Source organism: Malus domestica, chromosome 01 (genome assembly GCF_042453785.1).
Source record: "Malus domestica chromosome 01, GDT2T_hap1".
Classification (NCBI taxonomy): Eukaryota; Viridiplantae; Streptophyta; class Magnoliopsida; order Rosales; family Rosaceae; genus Malus; species Malus domestica.
Window position 1 is genome coordinate 31,858,726 of NC_091661.1, and position 19,210 is coordinate 31,877,935.

Consider the following 19,210-nt stretch of genomic DNA (forward strand, 5'->3'; position numbering starts at 1 on the left):
CATCTAAGTTGTTTTCGCTCTTCACTCTTTGTCTCTCTTTCCGTGGACCATGAATCAAGGACAGTTTGGCATGGACATATACAGTATACTCATATACCCATCCCACTAGGGAATTAAAATACAAGATTCCTTTCCACCTATTATCTAACGAATGATTGAAATTTTGAAATTGACTGAATTTTTTATGGATTTAACTTCGCTGCGGCTTTCATCCAATTTCGATTGGACACGTATACCAGTTTTGATTAAAAAAATTAAAATTTGAACACGTGTTCAGTCGGGTGTGAGCAGCTGCTGAATCTGCAGCAGCCAAATCCAGTTTTTTTTTATTTTTTTTATGCGTATTCATATCCCGTCCCGTCGGGATTAAGGATTTATAATCCGACTTTTCTCAGCATCATTCTCACACGCCCCGCTGGACTCTGAAAACCCAGACAAAGCCTGGACTCCAGAAATTGTCATTTGCTTTGCATTCTTTGTCCAATCCAAGGGTCCTTGTCCGTTTTGACCCTTGCAATTAGTCGTGGACTATATCGTCCCGAGCTAAATCCTTCTGCTAATCACAACCACATATGTCAGTTCATCCTTCCCATAAATTAGATTAGTTTAGAATATCGCTCGAGAAAAAGTTCGGATCCCAGTTCCATTTGGCATTCAAAGGGAGGAACTTTGTGATTAAAATCACACAAAAGTCGTAAAATTTATCACCTGGGATTCGATGGTTTCCGAAGGAGTGGAAGAATCGGGAGGCACGGAGGTGCCCCAGTCAAAATTCAGGTACAACTCGCCGTTTGTCCAAGTGAGTTTGATCGGATTGGTCTGTTTCTGCTGCCCTGGCATGTTCAACGCCCTCTCCGGCATGGGCGGCGGAGGCCAGGTCGATCCGACCGCCGCTAACAACGCCTCCACCGCCCTCTATACCACCTTCGCCGTCTTCGGTATCCTCGGTGGCGGCATCTACAACATCCTCGGCCCCCGCCTCACTCTCCTCTCCGCCTGCTCCACCTACGTTCTCTACGCCGGCTCATTCCTCTACTACAACCACCACAAACACCAGGCTTTCGCTATTGTCGCCGGAGCAATCCTCGGAATCGGCGCCGGCCTCCTCTGGGCCGGCCAAGGTGCCATCATGACGTCATACCCTCCCCCAAACCGAAAGGGGACATACATCTCGATTTTCTGGAGCATTTTCAACATGGGTGGCGTCATCGGTGGACTAATTCCCTTCGTTCTTAATTACCACCGGAGTGAAGCGGCTTCCGTCAACGATGCAACTTACATTGGGTTCATGATTTTCATGTCCATTGGGACTCTTTTATCCCTCGCTATCCTGCCCCCCAGCAAAGTTGTCCGGGACGACGGGACTAAATGTACGGACATTCAGTACTCAAATGTTACGACTGAGGCCATTGAGATTGCCAAGCTGTTTACAAATTGGAAAATGCTTCTTATAATCCCGGCTGCTTGGTCGAGCAATTTTTTCTACACCTACCAATTCAACAACGTCAATCAAATTATGTTTAATCTGAGGACTAGAGGATTGAACAATGTGTTCTACTGGGGAGCGCAGATGTTGGGGTCCGTCGGGATTGGATACGTTATGGATTTCAGCTTCAAGAGCAGGAGGACGAGGGGTTTCGCTGGCATTTCAGTAGTTGGTGTTCTCGGGACTACAATATGGATTGGCGGACTTGTCAACCAGCTCAACTACTCTCGCAGTGATTTGCCTGAGAAGTTGGATTTTAAGGACTCCGGCTCTGCTTTTGCAGGACCCTTCGTGTTGTATTTTAGTTTCGGACTGCTTGATGCCATGTTCCAGAGCATGGTTTACTGGGTCATTGGAGCCTTGGCTGATAACTCTGAAATTCTAAGCAGGTAACAGGATATTCCTTGCTTCTCAACTTTTTCATTTCTCAATGATCTTCGTGCGTTTAGGCAATTTTTCGTGCGCAGGCGTGGACAATCCAATCCAATCCAATCATGCGCATGAAATGTGGCCTTAGTTACTGACACGCCCCGATCCCGATATCCTCGGATATCAGGATGGTCACGTGCTGGCCGACACCCGAGGGTGACGAAAGCCATTTATTGAGTGCAATTGCTGAAAATAAAGGATAGATAAAACTTATAAATGTAAAAGAATAAGGAATATGCATTTAAGGAACGTGTTCAGAGCATACAACTAACTAGAACACTAAAAGAATGATATAAAATGGAATGAATAAAAGAATGAGTCCCACACCAAGAGGACTCGAAAATGCCGATGCGGAAGTGCCTTGATTTTCGGGATTGTAAGCCTCGATCCTAAATCCTGAAGGGGGCGCAAAACAAACATGAGTGGACCAAGTTGATATATATATAATAAAACAGTTATCAATATGTAAACTTTATGTGGTTATATAATTAAAACACAAACGAAGGAATTTTAGCTGACCTGATCATGAAGCGATAGCCATTGGAGATCAAACGGAGAAGATGAAGGATGCGGCAACACCAAAGTCTTCTACAAAGCACCTAGCCGGATACAACTACTTTATGGGAAGTGTTTGTTGTGTATCTAGGGTTTGCAGGGACCTTAGTATTTATACTGGCTAAGGCATTAAGGTTCCATCCATAAAGGAATCCCAAATCCCACTTTTTAGCCTATCAGTTAGGTATCATAATCACATAAAATCAAGGACTCCATCAATCTTACTTGTATTACAAGACACCTAATATAAGATTGATATCTTTAGGAAATAAATCACAATATCTACATTAATCTCCAATATTACATTCCTATTATATGTTGTAGACCATTTAAGGTTGATTTACATCGGAATAAATCCAACATTCTCCCACTGGTCTACACATATAGTATTTATGTTTATACTTGAAATTGGAGATTAATGTCACTTTAATGGCCATGTAATTGTGATAACATCCTATCCTTGATACAAGTTTCTGTCAAATAAGTCTTTCAACATGGAACTAACAAGGTTGTAAGGTTGACACAACCAAAAACCTTCATAATCACACATGCTAAAATCCTCATCCACATGAAACACCATCAAATTATGATTGCAAAGATGAACTTTAATTACCTTAATGTGTCTCAACTTTTATCATCTCAGGTCCTCTTTAATGCAAACTTCTACTGCAGTTGCAAACAAAACTTCATAAAACACAATTAATTCAACACCTACGAGCAAGATGAATTAACATGTTTTTGACACTAGTTCATATACCATATTAGTTACTTTCGTGAGAAAAAATTTTCAACACTTATGAGCAAGATGAAAAAACCCTCACAACTAATACAACATATAAATCATGTCATGCCATTTTAAGTCGAACCAAAAGAATTAATCCACACCTACGAGCAAGAAGATTAACCATTCCTTTATGACTTAAAATGCAATTTGCTTAACTGGATATCAGATATATCATCATCTGATAATTGACCAACACATAAACATGTGACTTCATGAATCCAACCGGAGATTAAACTAAATGAATGGATTCAATCAACCATACATACCTTATAGGTCATCTGCAAATGTAAGGCATCAATTACATGAAACTCAAGCTCCCACTGATTTGCAACATCGTCACTTAATTTGCAAATCACTACTTAAATCATACTTTTGAAATATGCTTGTGGGAACACCCTTACTTAGTCAATGAATGCATATCACTACAAAATTGTCTTTCTTTAACCTTTCCTTAACACCTTAAATAGCATAATCTCAATGAAAGGTAAAACTAAGACATTCACCGCTGTTTATACAAAACCATGCATTTCACAACCATCTATTTGCATTAATAATTCCATATTTGTGCTAAGTCCCCATGAGCCTCAAAATTCTTCTAAAGATTAACAAATAATCAATCAAGGCATCCAAATGATTGCAAGTAAAAATATACACATACACCAAGTACTCATTCTGCAACTTAAACATATTATTGTCATTCGAGTCATGGCATAATTCTAATTTCATCAACCAAAACACATATTCATGGAAGATAGAATAACACTTTATGCAAGTCCACTTAATGCTCAAAACTTTAGAACAACTCCCACTAAACTTTTAGAGTTTATACACTTATTGCAAATAAGTTAATGAGTGTGATGATTGCAAGTAAAAATATACACATACACCAAGTACTCATTCTGCAACTTAAACATATTATTGTCATTCGAGTCATGGCATAATTCTAATTTCATCAACCAAAACACATATTCATGGAAGATAGAATAACACTTTATGCAAGTCCACTTAATGCTCAAAACTTTAGAACAACTCCCACTAAACTTTTAGAGTTTATACACTTATTGCAAATAAGTTAATGAGTGTGAAGCCCAATTTTCTTTCACTAATTCTCCCACTTGGGCAAACACTCATTCATATATTCTTTCAAGGATTTACCTAAACAAATTTGCTTCATATTTTAGACATAATTAAATAGACATCACAACCAACATAAAGTTATCAAACAGAATTTCAGCAATGAGTTACACTTACTTTAGAATTTATCATAATTAATTTACAAGCTTAATTGCTACCAAAATTTTACAGATCAAAAAAGACATACTATCATAAAATAAAAATATAGGGCCGTTTTAGGTCAAACTAATTGTCTAAAGTGACGTCTCAAAAGACAAAAACAATATGCCAGCAAAACTGTCTGTACGAGCATGGGTTACTAGTAAATTCACCATAATTACACTACATGGCAAAACTTTACGAAAATTTGCAGACACATAGTAGACATATATATGTTGAACATATCAAAAATTCAGGTCGTTTGGTGATCATTAGACGTATCATTCACTCAATTTAAATCAAGACATGCAATCTGCCAGAAACAATCATGTGCATCTATCATGAATTGATACATCCATAACAATTCAATTTCATATCATTTCAATTTTGATGTCCAAGGGAAACTCTAGTAGTCAAATTTCATCATCTAAAACGACATCATACTTCAAATTGAAAAGATTTACAAGCATAAGACTTAAATAATGTGTACCTTAGCAATCCTTGATTAACCTTCATGGGTCCAATACTTTGCATCAACAAGTCTCATGAATAGACACAAAATATGTTATGATGCAACCGATTTCCATGCCTTAAAACCACAACCTATTATGGGGCTCATAGTGGGATTTTGTAACTGATGGCATGGAACTTTATCCCCAATAAACTTCATGAAACTAGATTAATTTACACCTACGGGCAAGAAAATTAATTAGTTTCTAGTACTGAATTATATGTCACAAGAGTTACCTTCATAAAAAACTTCAACACCTACGGGCAAGATGAAGTTTTCACAAACTCCTGTGAAATAAAACTCATACTATGCCATCTTAATTAAAACAAAGGAAACGATCCACACCTACGGGCAAGAAGATTATCCCTTTTATTCTAATTAAGATGCAACGTTGATCAAAGTAACTTAAAACCATAGTCCCAGCATCAACTAAGCCGCTACGGCTTGCTTAGTTGACAAGACATTAATCATCTCCAGCCTTCATGACTCCTTTCGATATCCAATTAATCTCAAAAAACCTGACAACATACTTGAAAGGAGATTAATCACATATAGATCAAGTTGTATAAGAGCTATAATATCAATCTTCCACCACAAGGATATCAACACGTATGAGAAAACATGATGGAGCTAATAGATTCAAAATGGAAACACTTTAAACAATATAGTCGCTTTTAATTCAAAAGCCAAATTGTGATATCACTTAAATGCTCTCTTAAGTCAAACGAGTTCCTTTCCTTTTGTACCTTTATTTCTGTAGTAAAAGACTCCTAAAACATTAGCATCAAAATCGTGCATTAGCCTTGTAAATACCAAATTAAGTAAAGGAACAACCAAAAATTCTTTTCTTCCAAAAGAAAAAACTCCAATACATGCCATACATTAGCCTTGAATAATTTCTTTTCTTCTCCCCTTATGGCACATAAAATTGACTTATCAAAACATTGTTTAAATTCTTTAGGCATGGGAAAAACTAATAAACTATATACAAGTTTGAAGACTTATGCTTATCAATTTAGTCACATGCTCTGAATGAAATACATACCTTATGCCTTCATATGTTCACCACTTCTTTATAAACATATTTATAATCACATGACCAACCACAATTCTCAAATAAATAGTTAAAATACAAATGAGAATTGTCACATAATTACTACAAACCTTATTCACTTGTATTATACCCTTATTCTTGTCATTGGATGCTTTCTGTCATTCTCAGTCAATCCATAAGTTATGCATTAGTCATGTACAATTAAATGACTATACTGAGATAGGAAAGCAAAATTGTAGACAAAACTAATTTGATTAGTCATGCAAATTCCGCATGGAGTTAATATCATTATAAACCGTACTTGAATTAATCCCCCATCATGCTTAGTATACTGCATTACTAATCAACACATTTGTGTTAGGACAACCCAATCCCTTTAATAAAACATGCCATATGTCCATTTTAGTTATTACCCATGAAAAACAGAGCAATAGACTTACTCTTGTACTAATGCCGAAACACCCAGACTATTTGTACAAAATATAGTCTCAAACAATAAAATAATTTATGCATTTTTACATATGCTTCTCCGCATGTTTACCATATACATACCATTTAGATACTGGTGTCATGATAATTTTACACATGCAATGTGAACTTCTAGATACATAATTGGCTTTAGAAAATTACGTATACTTAGCTTGATCAAACAATTGATGGCACTTATGCAATTGCAATTCATGGCAAACAATATTAGTCCTTATTCAAATGGATAACAAATGCAATAAAGATTTGGAGTTTAAGAAGTAATTCCAAAAAACCTTATAAGGTATGTAATTATATTTTGAGGGGTGCTTAGTGTCCCCTTGTTGCCTTTCCACCCTGGAAGCAGTGACTGGAGCTGCTTGGACCAGCCAATAGGCTCACTCATGCATATTACTAACAAAAAAAACCACGAACAAGCAAGATATATATGCACTTTTATATGCATGCATCTTGGCATATCTTAAAAATCTACTTTTCCCTCGTTCTGTATGCCACTTATATGCAGAATTAATCATGTTCAAAACATATATTTTCTCTTTGTTTTGATAACCAAGTTTAAAACTTAATAGTCAAAACTAACCATATGCATGATCAACTAATTAATTCGCAATTGACACATATAATGATCAATATTGTTTGCTTTGATAGGAGACTTTACCGAGCTTGTTGACTTGAGATGCTTCATAGTCTTCCTTGGCAAGATTAGTACAGAAGTACATATTTCTATATGCTTACAAAATTGACAACAACGTTAGCCAAAAAGTTGTATCTACCACTAAATCAATTCAACCAAAACATTGGCATGAATATCGAAAGAAAGCTTAAAGCATGCCATATTCTTCCAGTCATAATTAATTCAGTAAAGATGAGCAAAGCAAACTGTTCCAATCTTTCTTTATGAGAACTGAATACAAGAAAGGAAGCTTGAAGTGCTTGAAAACCTACCATTCAACAATTATTAGTTTACCAATTTATGAGTGATATATCTCAAAATTCTCCAGTGCAAGGTTAGAACCGACCTCCATCAGGATCTCATATGCGATGCATATATGAACCTCCTTATTTGGCTTTGCTGATCATCTCAAATTCTCCGGTGCATGGTTAGAACAAAATGACTATTTCAATTGAACCAAAACATTAATATGAACATTGAAATAGAAAACGTTAAGCACCATGGTAATTCCAATTATACAATTCCATGAAATAATGAACCAACTATTTTAATCTTCCTTTATTATAGTTAATTCAATATCATCATTTAGTGCTTCAATTAGAAAAGCCCACATTTGGAATTGAAGGGTGGTGGCGGTGGAAGAAAACTTGAACTCAACTGGCACCACTCGCAGAAACAGATTATCCAATTATGTAATTGTTTAATTTAACTGATAATTTCGGTCTCTAAGACCAAATAGGAATTTATGTAAAACATGTGCCGTGCATATCAGACTAATATGCCAAGTATATACAATTATATGCGGAACCGTACTATGCAGTTTTCAAGCAGGTCCAACATGGTGATGTTGCCGAATGCAATCACAATTTGGATTTAAAAAACCGCAGTCCAAAAGAAAAGATATTATATAATCAAACTTCAAACCTAATAGGTTTTAATCATATAACCAGTGGCTCTGATACCACATGTAAACTTTATGTGGTTATATAATTAAAACACAAACGAAGGAATTTTAGCTGACCTGATCATGAAGCGATAGCCATTGGAGATCAAACGGAGAAGATGAAGGATGCGGCAACACCAAAGTCTTCTACAAAGCACCTAGCCGGATACAACTACTTTATGGGAAGTGTTTGTTGTGTATCTAGGGTTTGCAGGGACCTTAGTATTTATACTGGCTAAGGCATTAAGGTTCCATCCATAAAGGAATCCCAAATCCCACTTTTTAGCCTATCAGTTAGGTATCATAATCACATAAAATCAAGGACTCCATCAATCTTACTTGTATTACAAGACACCTAATATAAGATTGATATCTTTAGGAAATAAATCACAATATCTACATTAATCTCCAATATTACATTCCTATTATATGTTGTAGACCATTTAAGGTTGATTTACATCGGAATAAATCCAACACAATATACTAACCCCCAGGTTTATGAAAACAAATATATAATGATGAACATAGGTTTTCCGAAACCTAGCATGATGTGCAGTATCTCAAATCATAACTCATATATAATAATCACTAGTGAATTGTCCGATAACCTGCAGGCCCCATGCCGGCTCCCCGTCTCTGAGCAGACAGTCAGAGGAAAATACACTTCAGGCCCCATGCCGGCTCCCCGTCCCTGTGCTAAATAGCCAGAGGAAACACACTCCAGGCCCTATGCCAACACCAAACCGTCGCCCGGGACGGACCGGAATCTATCCCTACGTCCCGTAGCGGAAAGGACCACTAGGTAAGTACAAAACCATTGAACATACATATATTGAAAAACAACTTCATAGTATAAAGTCATCCATCATCTATACTATAAAGAGGTGTTCGAAACATGTTCTAAATATCATATCGTCATCCATCAGATATTCTATAAGAACACGGGTTATAGGAAAAATAGTAATAATTCAAGGTAGCCTCAGTAAGCATGTTATCTCAAAACGTTTCATAAAACGTAATCATTAAATCATGCATTTCATGTATGCATTTCTACTATTAAAACATGCTTTTGAAGGGGTCCACTCACAGTACTTAGCCGCCGAAGAGCCACGCAAACTAACGTCACCAATATTGCCCCTAAGCACATAAAGGGTCCAATTAATAAAACTATATAATAGCAATTGGATTTGGGAAAACGGACGTTGGAAACGGATTCAGAACGTCGAATTACCCTAAGAAGGGTCCCGGACGAAAACCCGAAAAGTCAACTCTAAAGTCAATGTTGACCGGAGGTCAACGGTCAAATTAGGTCTAACGGGTTTTAGGCTTGAAATCCGGATTAGGGTTTAGGTTAAATAGGATTAGGATTTATTGGGTTTTGATTTTAGGGTTCTAAGGTTAAAATGGTTTAGGGTTAGGAAAGGGGTTTGGGTTTAAGCCCAAACACATACATATACTATAACCACACACACACACACACACACACTACACAAGGCCCTAAGGCCTCCTAACAGAAATCAGGGCTTTAAGCCCTTGGTTGAAAACCGGCCCAAGGCCAACCAAAACTAGGGCCCGAGCCCTTTGGGTTTTAAAAACATATAATTAAAAAATAAAAACTGAATGGGTTAGGGTACTGGGCTAAGGCAACACGGGCCTAAGGCCCGAGGGAGAGGGAAAGGCCGGATGGCCTGGGTTTGTCGAAGGAGAAGGCCGGAATTTCGGCCGGAAAACCACCCAACTTTAAATGGCCATAACTTTGTCAATACTCAACGAAATCAAGCAAGACAAAAATGAAAGTTGTAGCCCTTGAAGAGACGAAGAGAATGGTACCTCACACGACGTCTAACTCGCCGTGGTTTGGCCGAAAAATGCCTCGAAAGCAGTCGGACTCGCCGGAAACTGGGTAAGATTCAAATGAGTATAACTTCTTCAATACTCAACGAAATTAAGTGAAACAAAAAGGAAAGTTGTAGTACTCGACGAGACGAAGAGATTGATACCTTACACGCCGGCCAACTCGCTGTGGTTTGGCCGGAAATGGCCTCGAAAGGGGCGGTGCTCGCCGGAGCTTACTCCGTGCCGTCGAACTCGCAGGGCAGGGTCCGGGGTTCGTTGCGAGCCTCTCTTCGATGGTGACTCGGTCCTAGTGAGTCCAGGGGAAGAGAGAGATGCGAGAGGTTGAGGGAGAGAGAGAGACGGGAGAGCTGAGAAGGAGAGAGCTACGGGAGGGAGAAACGAAGAAGAAGAAGAGAGAGATCAGAAAACATAAAAAAAAATAAACAAGGTGGGCCCACGGGCTCACCAATTAAGGCTTTAAAACAATTTTAAAATATAAAAGAGGGTTGGGGTGTTTCAATCTACCACCCTTATAAAAAAATTTCGTCCTCGAAATTTAAAACAACATACTACACCGAAAATACTCGAAAATAGGAAGAAGAATAATATATATATATATATATATATATATATGTAACGAAGAGATCAGGTAAGAGCGGTTTCACAAAAGGGAAAATGCCACGCCGTCGCGATCGGCTGCAATGATTCCATCTTTCGTGCCTCTAGGCTCAAACTTTCTTTTTTTTTTTCCATCAGTGTAAAAATAGAACACATACTTTAATAAAATATAAAGTTGAAAACACAAAATAGCTTAAGGCCAGATAACGTCAAAATAGATATGTACTAACATATAGTTCAAAAACTCGAATCAACTTAAAAATGAAAACAGAAATACTTTTCCAAAAACATTTGTAACGTCAAAACAATTAACTAGAGTAAATGAAGTTAAAATACTTATACTGAAAACCAAAACTGAAAAATGAGAGTGGGTCTCGCCCAAGAATTCGAAATGTCATATATTCCGAGAATAGATGTGCCTTTAGGTCGAGTCCCAAGAAATACAAATTCTGAATCTGCATCAGCTGTTGTAGACGAATCTTCTTGCCCACTTGCTTAACGAACCCACCCAATAAGCTATCGATATCACAGTCTGCAGCCCGCAATATCGACCTCACATTTGTTGTCTCGATAGGCAAGTAGTAATTTCTCAAATGGTGTACAATTTCACATATCGTAGGATCGATCCTCCAAATACAAGTTCGCAAGACTTTTCAGTCAACCAGTGTTTTCCATGAAAAACTATCGTACCAGGTCGTAAAAAGTACCATACACCAAACCGAACAAAACAGAAACTGTCGTCATAAAACTCTATCCAGCACCAAGCATCATATCCTTCTCAGTTCTTCCAAATGTGACCAACTACTTCAGAATTTCACCAGTAAAGAACCCATTTGAAAATTGTACCTTGGGATTCAAGAGAAGTGGCTACCATGTTAGTAGTAGACCTAAAAGCTCAAATCAAGCAAGCAGAAAACGAGAAGTCATCTTCCTCAACACGCAGTATCTCTTAGGAACTGTTGTAGTGCTCAATCCACCTCTCCATTTTTGCTTAGTTGCAGATTTCAAGTCAAACAAGATCAAAGTTAGTGGAAAGAAGAACGACTCGCAAATGGTCATCCTAACAACCAAAGACAACACGCACATTTCGAGAGAAGTGTAAAGATTATCCAATTCTCGCTTCGACCGTCCTGTAGTGCCATCTCAGAATGCACCAAACATATCTGCTAGAAATGTTTTAACAACCACGTACTCACAATAATAAGGTTCAGAAATGAAGCAGTGGAAATGTGCGTTGAGGCGAACACATATAGTTGGAAAATAACCGATGTGATGCCTATGAATTCTAGTAAGATGGTGATACAATATGCTAACCTTATGCACCAAAATCTTCACCAGTCTCTTACCAAAATACAGCTTAAACCTCATACCCACATGGAATTCTTTATGGTAAGTCTGGTAAGCTTGTGAAAAGATTATGCTCCCAACATTCATGTCCGAATCAACACGAACTGGGTGCCCACTTTCACCGAAACGATCGATTGTGAATTTCTCACTGGTTAGGCGAGAAACCATGTCGAGAAGGCTAAAAGAATACTTAAGAATTTGAGGATCAAAACAAGTCCATAAAAAGATAGATTACAAGAAATCAGGATTTGAACCAGAAACCACGCCAAGAACAAGCTCATATTGTTCCGGCATGATTCAATTTTACATTGAGAAACCAACAAGCGAAGGAAGATAAAGATGCAGAAATAGAGTCATTGTTTCTGATTATTTTGCAAATCATCACATTATGGTCAACTGGTTCTTAGCCAAAAGGAAATAGGTCTAAGCTCAAGGATAGTTAATAGCTGATAATAAGATTTGACGAGGTCAAAAACATTACGAGATTCACAATACTTTGTGAGAGTTGTTTCAAAGTTCAGAAATTAAACATAGAACCTCTGAATCAGCAGAATGACGAAGAAGAAAGATACAAAGCAACTTGCGTATGCATGCAGTGACACGATTGGCTACCTTAAAGTGATGCTCTTGAGCAAACCAAAGCTCAATGAGTCCAGAGAAGTTTAGAGTAAAGTTCGATCTTCGTACAATGATAAACCTGGTAGAGTCTCAAGCCATTACAATGAAAATTACAAGACTGAACATTTAGGCTGCAAGCAATAGACTAAGTTCACCTTCGCCAAAAAGTACGCAGACGAGGAAATAGGGTTTGCCACCAGGTACCCAACCCAGGTGAAATTCAAGGAATCTGTTTATCCAAACAAAACTGGATATTCATCATCCAAATCCAACTACAACAACAACAAGAATTGCAACTCAATTTGAAAATTAATGAGAATAACGTCTGCTACTGAGGAGTTTCTCAAGATTTCAATGTAGAGCCGACTCCGCCCGCAATTCCTAGGGAACGCATGTTGCAGAGTGGCATCGCCATTTCAAATCTACAGCTGGTCTTAACCAGAATCCCTCAAATTGAGATTTCTAAAACACGTCGCTGAGTATCGATCCGATGCTGAAAGTCGTCCAACGATTCAAACACGTCACCGATGAGGCACAATCCCGACACGAATTCTTGAATTTCAACAAGAAGGTGACAATTCAATCAGAGAGAGATTCACACAACTGCACCAACTGGCACAAAATCCGGAAGTCGTGACATCCAAATGATGTCAAAACCAACACTTTAAGAGAATAGAAAAGAACCCTAAGTATGCTCTGAACAAACCACGCTCTGATACCAATCTGACACGCCCCGATCCCGATATCCTCGGGATATCAGGATGGTCACGTGCTGGCCGACACCCGAGGGTGACGAAAGCCATTTATTGAGTGCAATTGCTGAAAATAAAGGATAGATAAAACTTATAAATGTAAAAGAATAAGGAATATGCATTTAAGGAACGTGTTCAGAGCATACAACTAACTAGAACACTAAAAGAATGATATAAAATGGAATGAATAAAAGAATGAGTCCCACACCAAGAGGACTCGAAAATGCCGATGCGGAAGTGCCTTGATTTTCGGGATTGTAAGCCTCGATCCTAAATCCTGAAGGGGGCGCAAAACAAACATGAGTGGACCAAGTTGATATATATATAATAAAACAGTTATCAATATACTAACCCCCAGGTTTATGAAAACAAATATATAATGATGAACATAGGTTTTCCGAAACCTAGCATGATGTGCAGTATCTCAAATCATAACTCATATATAATAATCACTAGTGAATTGTCCGATAACCTGCAGGCCCCATGCCGGCTCCCCGTCTCTGAGCAGACAGTCAGAGGAAAATACACTTCAGGCCCCATGCCGGCTCCCCGTCCCTGTGCTAAATAGCCAGAGGAAACACACTCCAGGCCCTATGCCAACACCAAACCGTCGCCCGGGACGGACCGGAATCTATCCCTACGTCCCGTAGCGGAAAGGACCACTAGGTAAGTACAAAACCATTGAACATACATATATTGAAAAACAACTTCATAGTATAAAGTCATCCATCATCTATACTATAAAGAGGTGTTCGAAACATGTTCTAAATATCATATCGTCATCCATCAGATATTCTATAAGAACACGGGTTATAGGAAAAATAGTAATAATTCAAGGTAGCCTCAGTAAGCATGTTATCTCAAAACGTTTCATAAAACGTAATCATTAAATCATGCATTTCATGTATGCATTTCTACTATTAAAACATGCTTTTGAAGGGGTCCACTCACAGTACTTAGCCGCCGAAGAGCCACGCAAACTAACGTCACCAATATTGCCCCTAAGCACATAAAGGGTCCAATTAATAAAACTATATAATAGCAATTGGATTTGGGAAAACGGACGTTGGAAACGGATTCAGAACGTCGAATTACCCTAAGAAGGGTCCCGGACGAAAACCTGAAAAGTCAACTCTAAAGTCAATGTTGACCGGAGGTCAACGGTCAAATTAGGTCTAACGGGTTTTAGGCTTGAAATCCGGATTAGGGTTTAGGTTAAATAGGATTAGGATTTATTGGGTTTTGATTTTAGGGTTCTAAGGTTAAAATGGTTTAGGGTTAGGAAAGGGGTTTGGGTTTAAGCCCAAACACATACATATACTATAACCACACACACACACACACACACACTACACAAGGCCCTAAGGCCTCCTAACAGAAATCAGGGCTTTAAGCCCTTGGTTGAAAACCGGCCCAAGGCCAACCAAAACTAGGGCCCGAGCCCTTTGGGTTTTAAAAACATATAATTAAAAAATAAAAACTGAATGGGTTAGGGTACTGGGCTAAGGCAACACGGGCCTAAGGCCCGAGGGAGAGGGAAAGGCCGGATGGCCTGGGTTTGTCGAAGGAGAAGGCCGGAATTTCGGCCGGAAAACCACCCAACTTTAAATGGCCATAACTTTGTCAATACTCAACGAAATCAAGCAAGACAAAAATGAAAGTTGTAGCCCTTGAAGAGACGAAGAGAATGGTACCTCACACGACGTCTAACTCGCCGTGGTTTGGCCGAAAAATGCCTCGAAAGCAGTCGGACTCGCCGGAAACTGGGTAAGATTCAAATGAGTATAACTTCTTCAATACTCAACGAAATTAAGTGAAACAAAAAGGAAAGTTGTAGTACTCGACGAGACGAAGAGATTGATACCTTACACGCCGGCCAAATCGCTGTGGTTTGGCCGGAAATGGCCTCGAAAGGGGCGGTGCTCGCCGGAGCTTACTCCGTGCCGTCGAACTCGCAGGGCAGGGTCCGGGGTTCGTTGCGAGCCTCTCTTCGATGGTGACTCGGTCCTAGTGAGTCCAGGGGAAGAGAGAGATGCGAGAGGTTGAGGGAGAGAGAGAGACGGGAGAGCTGAGAAGGAGAGAGCTACGGGAGGGAGAAACGAAGAAGAAGAAGAGAGAGATCAGAAAACATAAAAAAAAAATAAACAAGGTGGGCCCACGGGCTCACCAATTAAGGCTTTAAAACAATTTTAAAATATAAAAGAGGGTTGGGGTGTTTCAGTTACAGTCACAGAACAAAGTGTGATGCTAAAAACTCATATTTTTGTTCATGTTTTGTACAGGTATGTTGGATTCTACAAGGGAATACAGAGTGCAGGGGCAGCAGTTGCTTGGCAAGTCGATACACGCAAGGCATCCTTCCTCTCCCAATTGGTTACCAATTTCGCGCTCAACACCGTGAGTTATCCGCTGCTGCTGGTTCTGATCTTGCTGGCTGTGAAGGATGAAGGTAAGGCTGATGTGGAGGAATTTACCAAGGAGAAGGTTGCTGAGCCTGCAGCCTCAGAGAAGTGATCATAATGATCGTCGGCCTAATTAGCAGATCAAATTAGTCATAAGCCATCTGAATATTTGATTTAATTACATTCATACAATCGAATCTTCACGAATTAGTGTAAATTATGTACCATGTTCAAATTGTCAAGTATTTTACTGAGTAATCAAAGTTCACGTTTTGATAAAATGTTGGAATGATTAGTTCCTGACCACAGGCTTGCTTCTTTCATGCTTAGAAATTCAATGATCTCCAGTTTTCAAACAGGCTCGGGCTCCTAAGGCTAAGGGAATGAATATTGGCATAGGTCAGTTGCCCAGTTGCACCCTGAGTTTGAATCCGACTCTTCATAGAAAGGAAATGGTGGTTGTAATTAACATTATCTGCGACAAATTTTATTCTTAAAACATAGATGGTTAATATATGATTCTGGCATATACATATAGATTAATTAAAATACAGGATTTTCACTACTTTTGGAGTCCCAAAAATTCATCAGATACAAAGTGCGCCAATATCCATCGTCAACACTGTGTTGTTGCACTTCATGGCTTTAGGGTTCTTGTTTTTTGGGATACATTAATTAATGCATAGCTGGATTGGAAACGCGTGCGATGCGATTAAACAGTGACAAGAGGTGCATCTTTAGATTTTAGCCTTGTCCTCTGAGGCGACAGGAGATGCTGCCTTTGCTACATCCCCCTCTGTTGCCTTTGGTTTGATATCCGCCGCTGGCTTCTCTTCATTTGCCTTCGGTGCAGGCTCCTCCACCAGCTCTTTCTCCTTGGTCTCCTTCACAGCCTCAACGAGATTGATCTCCGCTAATTGCTTGACAGCAACTTCCGCTTCCTCTTTTGGCCTCTCGGTTGCTACCACCTCAGCCTCTGCCGCAACAGCAGGGACAACAGCACGTGCGGCCGCAGCCTCAACTTCCTCTTCCTTTGGCTTTGAGAGGTCTATCAATGGTGCTTCATTGGTGGTCTCCTCTTGTTTTGCAGCCTCGGTGGTAGTGGCAGTGGTGGTAGTAGTAGTGGCCTCACCCTCCTGAGGACCATCAGCCTTCTTGGGGCTGGTGGTCTCGCTGGGGAGGGTCTCTGGGCGAGGGGTGTCGAACTCCTTTGGCTTGCTCGCACAGCCTCCCATGATTTGATTGGGTCGATGGGACGAGTGAGCGAGTCTCTGGAGTTGGACGCCGGGGTCCTGGATTAGGTATTTATCAAAGGAGAGGAGAGTGGTGTTTGAGGCTGAGGGAAAATGTTTTAGGACATAAAGGGTTCATATAGTGGAAGATGGGTCTTATGTTTAGGAGAAATCGTTGGTCATCAGCCTGGCAATTACCCGCAACTTGGTACCAACATTCTCTTCTATATAAATATTCCATGACTTTTTCAAACCCAACAACTCTATTTCTCTGTCTCCTCCGATTTTCTTGCTGGGAAATTAGAGGATGGTGGTCCTCCAGTTCGTTAATATCGTTGGTCGTTTTCCAATTTTGTGCGGCTGCCCCCTTCACCAAGTGTCCCTTGTTCCAACATTTTAGATCAACGACGCCTCCAAAAACAAAACCAATTAACCACTAAACTGAAATTATTAAGAAAATTACTTGATATATATACATCTCTAATAAAGATATGTATAAACATGTTTTGTCTTTAGCGGAAGAATGTCTACTTGAGGATGTAAATGTGTAAATTTGGTCTCATCATATTGAAAAAAATATTTGTAAATATACATGACTGTTTAATTAAAAGAATGAGAAATTTAAGAATTAGTCAAATGCATAATTGATCTCGGTGCTTAATTTAGTATTAGAAATATGATCGTTTGATTAAAGGGATACACTTATCTAATTAGCTGACTTAGCTCGTACATAAACATAATATTAGCAATCTATAAAGCAGTGTGTTTTCTTCGTTTCTCGTTAATATAACGACATGTTTATACTAAAAGAAAAAAATTAGGTTAAGTCACACAATACATCAATCGTAATAATCAATTATCGAACTTAAAATCTCTTAGACCATAATTCCTTCGAGTTTTTGGAAAACTAAAAAGAAAAAATAGTATACTTGGTAAAAAGAAATGGCATACGCGCCAAAATCCTCTATCATTACACGTAAAAGTTGTAATCAAGAAGCGGGGACAATGGCTGTCCCAAAAATCCGGCCGATATCAGCGTTCAGTGTCCAAATCCGTCAGCAGCAAAGACGACACCGTAGATGCACAAATCAAACTCAAAATTAGGAGGCACATTACGCGTCCGATCTTTGTTCCCTTCATTAAACACGGAAAAATTAGGGATCGAACTGGAAGTTAAGCTAATCATCTCCCTAATTATACCAGAAAATGGAGGGGATATATTGAGTAAGTAGTCAAAAGGGAAGAAACATTCCCATGGTAAACTCAGATTCGGGAACTTCATAATTAAACCGCAAAACCTAACCTGACCTGATTTGGAGAATCACATCTCTCAAATTTGGGGAAGGTTCAGGGAGCAAGAAGAAGATCAACAAGGATTTTTGGGGAGCTGAGGTGAGATGATTTTCTGGGAAGAAAGGTTTTGCAAAGATCATTTTCTTTGCGAAATATAAAGGCGAGCTTGACTTTGCTTTTCTTTCGGAATTCATCGAAAGAAAGGAAAAAGCTCGCCTTTGCGGGGTAGATTGATCTAATGGAAACCCATTTCGCAAAATCGGTACCAGTCCCCCTCATCCTCCTAAGCCTCTTCCCAATCTTTGTCTTCTGTTCCTTTTCCACGGTTGAATCCGACCACGAATCATCAACGATCATTAATCTCCGATTGCCCTCAGATGCCACGTCCGCGGATCGATGCAGCGCACAACTGGAGTCACCCTTGTCCCGCCCCATGTGTCCGGTAAACTGCTTTAGGCCCGACCCGGTGTGTGGGGTGGACGGGGTGACCTACTGGTGTGGGTGCCAAGAGGCACAATGTGCCGGTGTCAAAGTGGCGAAATTAGGGTTTTGTGAAGTTGGCAGCGGGGGTTCTGCCGGCCCTCTCTCTGCTCAGGCGCTGCTTTTGGTTCACATTGTTTGGCTGATCGTCCTCGGCTTCTCGGTTCTTTTCGGGCTTTTCTGAGTCGACAAAGACGACCTAGTCGACGATGATGATTTTGCTGGTTTCTTGGTTGTCAAGAAAGCTTTAATCTTTTTAATTTCTTGCAATGCAGAGACCATATCTTTCAATTGTGATCAGCAACATAGAGACATACAAAGGACATGAGGACATGCGTGTTGTGCAAGAAATTCTTGATCTTTTTTGTATTTTAATTAATTTTTTCTTGATTAGGTTATCTTTGATATGGTAACGGCCTCTCTTACTGAAGATTCTTTG

At 39.3% G+C, this 19,210-nt stretch overlaps 1 protein-coding gene and 2 long non-coding RNA genes across 3 annotated transcripts; 1 reads left to right on the forward strand and 2 right to left on the reverse strand.

Moving 5' to 3' along the window:
- Window positions 1-322: 322 nt before the first annotated feature.
- On the forward strand, window positions 323-16,047 carry LOC103444456 (UNC93-like protein 1). The gene is made up of 2 exons (XM_008383386.4): window positions 323-1,875; window positions 15,647-16,047. The coding sequence occupies exons 1-2, from the start codon at window positions 719-721 to the stop codon at window positions 15,876-15,878; spliced, it is 1,389 nt and encodes a 462-aa protein (XP_008381608.2). The 5' UTR covers window positions 323-718; the 3' UTR covers window positions 15,879-16,047.
- On the reverse strand, window positions 9,191-10,334 carry LOC139195716 (uncharacterized). Its single transcript, XR_011580558.1, has 3 exons — window positions 10,194-10,334; window positions 10,024-10,092; window positions 9,191-9,330 (listed from the first exon to the last, which is right to left on the reverse strand). It is a non-coding gene; the product is annotated as an uncharacterized lncRNA (long non-coding RNA).
- LOC139195713 (uncharacterized) lies at window positions 13,445-15,430 on the reverse strand. The gene is made up of 3 exons (XR_011580555.1): window positions 15,229-15,430; window positions 15,059-15,127; window positions 13,445-14,365 (listed from the first exon to the last, which is right to left on the reverse strand). It is a non-coding gene; the product is annotated as an uncharacterized lncRNA (long non-coding RNA).
- Window positions 16,048-19,210: the final 3,163 nt, after the last annotated feature.